Here is a 1,342-nt window from a genome sequence, read left to right as displayed (position 1 = left end):
GCCAGGTTTCCAGCGGCGCCGTCACCGCCGTTAAGTACCGGCTCCCCGATGAGGATCTTGACGCCTTGATCTCGATCTCGTCGCAGGAGGATCTCGATAACATGATGGAGGAGTTCGATCGGTTAAATGAGACCGTGGCCGATGGATCTGCGCGGATTCGGATGTTTCTGGAATCCGCGGACTCGAGCGAGGTGATGGATTCTGGCCATGGCGAGAGTTATATCGACGCCGTGAACGGAATTGATCTCAGGAGAAAGGAAGGTATGAGTCCTTCGGTCCTTTCTACTAGTTTTGGCTCCATTGATCAAGATCCGTCGAGGTTGAGGTTTTCCCCTGACGAAACCCTAGTTTCTCGTCGGTTGAATGGTAATTTTGTTAATATTCTGGGTTCTGAGACTTATGGCTGTCCTCTTTTACTTAATGCTGCTTCTATGGTCTCGGTTGGGGATAATTTTAGACCGGTACAGGATAAAATGGAGCCTTTAGCTGTTGTTGAGAGTAATTTGAAGTCTGATAAGCGAAAGGTTGAGGGCTTTGTGGAGGATAACCTCTGTAGATATGATCAGAATCAGAATGATAATAATGGCACTGGTGGTAATGGTAATAATAACAATAGTAAGAGTTTACATCATCAGCCTTTAAGCGAGATGCCTCCACTGCACCCAATTCATATTCAGCAAATGCCTAGCATGATTTTTCGGACAGTGAGATTGAATGATTGTCAAATGAGTCAGGAACCTTTATTACATGCACATGCTAATACTCTAGTAAATGAGCAGAGAAATGGGAATGGGTTAGGAAGTAATGCCGTTCATGAGACTAGGACAGTGCTCCAGAGCTATCATTCTGAGGACCCAATGAGGCTGCAGGCTTCACTGAAGCCAGAGAACTTGGTGGAGACCAAAGTCGAGACAGCTACTGTTGCAGGTAATCTGTCATCACCTCGTCGCGAGAATGGGAGGGTTATTCATCCGAATGTAGAAGCTTTAGATCATGCGAAGGTTTCACATCAAGTGGGAGTAATGGGAGTGGCTGACCCAACTCGGAGGCATTCTCCACCCAAGATTGTTAATGGAGTCGCGGCGGATAGTGTACCTAAGGTCGAGACATTACCCACAGAGAGTCAGTTTGGAACCAATCGGTTCACTCAAGATACATTGCATCCCCATGAGAAAGAGAGCGTAGTGCATCCAAACATAGAAGTTCTTGATTCTGCAAAAGTTTTGATTCCCCATAACACAGTTAGTGGAACCTTGACAAAAAACATGGTGGAACCCAAAGTCGACAACATGGCTGCTTCATCTGAGTTGGTGGCCCATGGATACCCCCAAGTTCTCAAACC

At 46.4% G+C, this 1,342-nt stretch overlaps 1 protein-coding gene across 1 annotated transcript in view; it reads left to right on the top strand.

Annotated features, from left to right (window-relative positions):
• Positions 1–1,342, top strand: part of LOC109829059 — a 9,989-nt gene that overhangs the window by 1,759 nt on the left and 6,888 nt on the right. The window contains exon 2 of the mRNA XM_020396133.1: positions 6–1,340. Coding sequence (XP_020251722.1) covers positions 6–1,340 — 1,335 coding nt within the window. The remainder of the gene's footprint in view (positions 1–5; positions 1,341–1,342) is intronic.

This window comes from Asparagus officinalis, chromosome 1, assembly GCF_001876935.1.
Source record: "Asparagus officinalis chromosome 1, Aspof.V1, whole genome shotgun sequence".
Classification (NCBI taxonomy): domain Eukaryota; kingdom Viridiplantae; phylum Streptophyta; class Magnoliopsida; order Asparagales; family Asparagaceae; genus Asparagus; species Asparagus officinalis.
The sequence above is the reverse complement of the archived record's forward strand: the minus strand, read 5'-3'. Positions and strand labels throughout refer to the sequence as shown.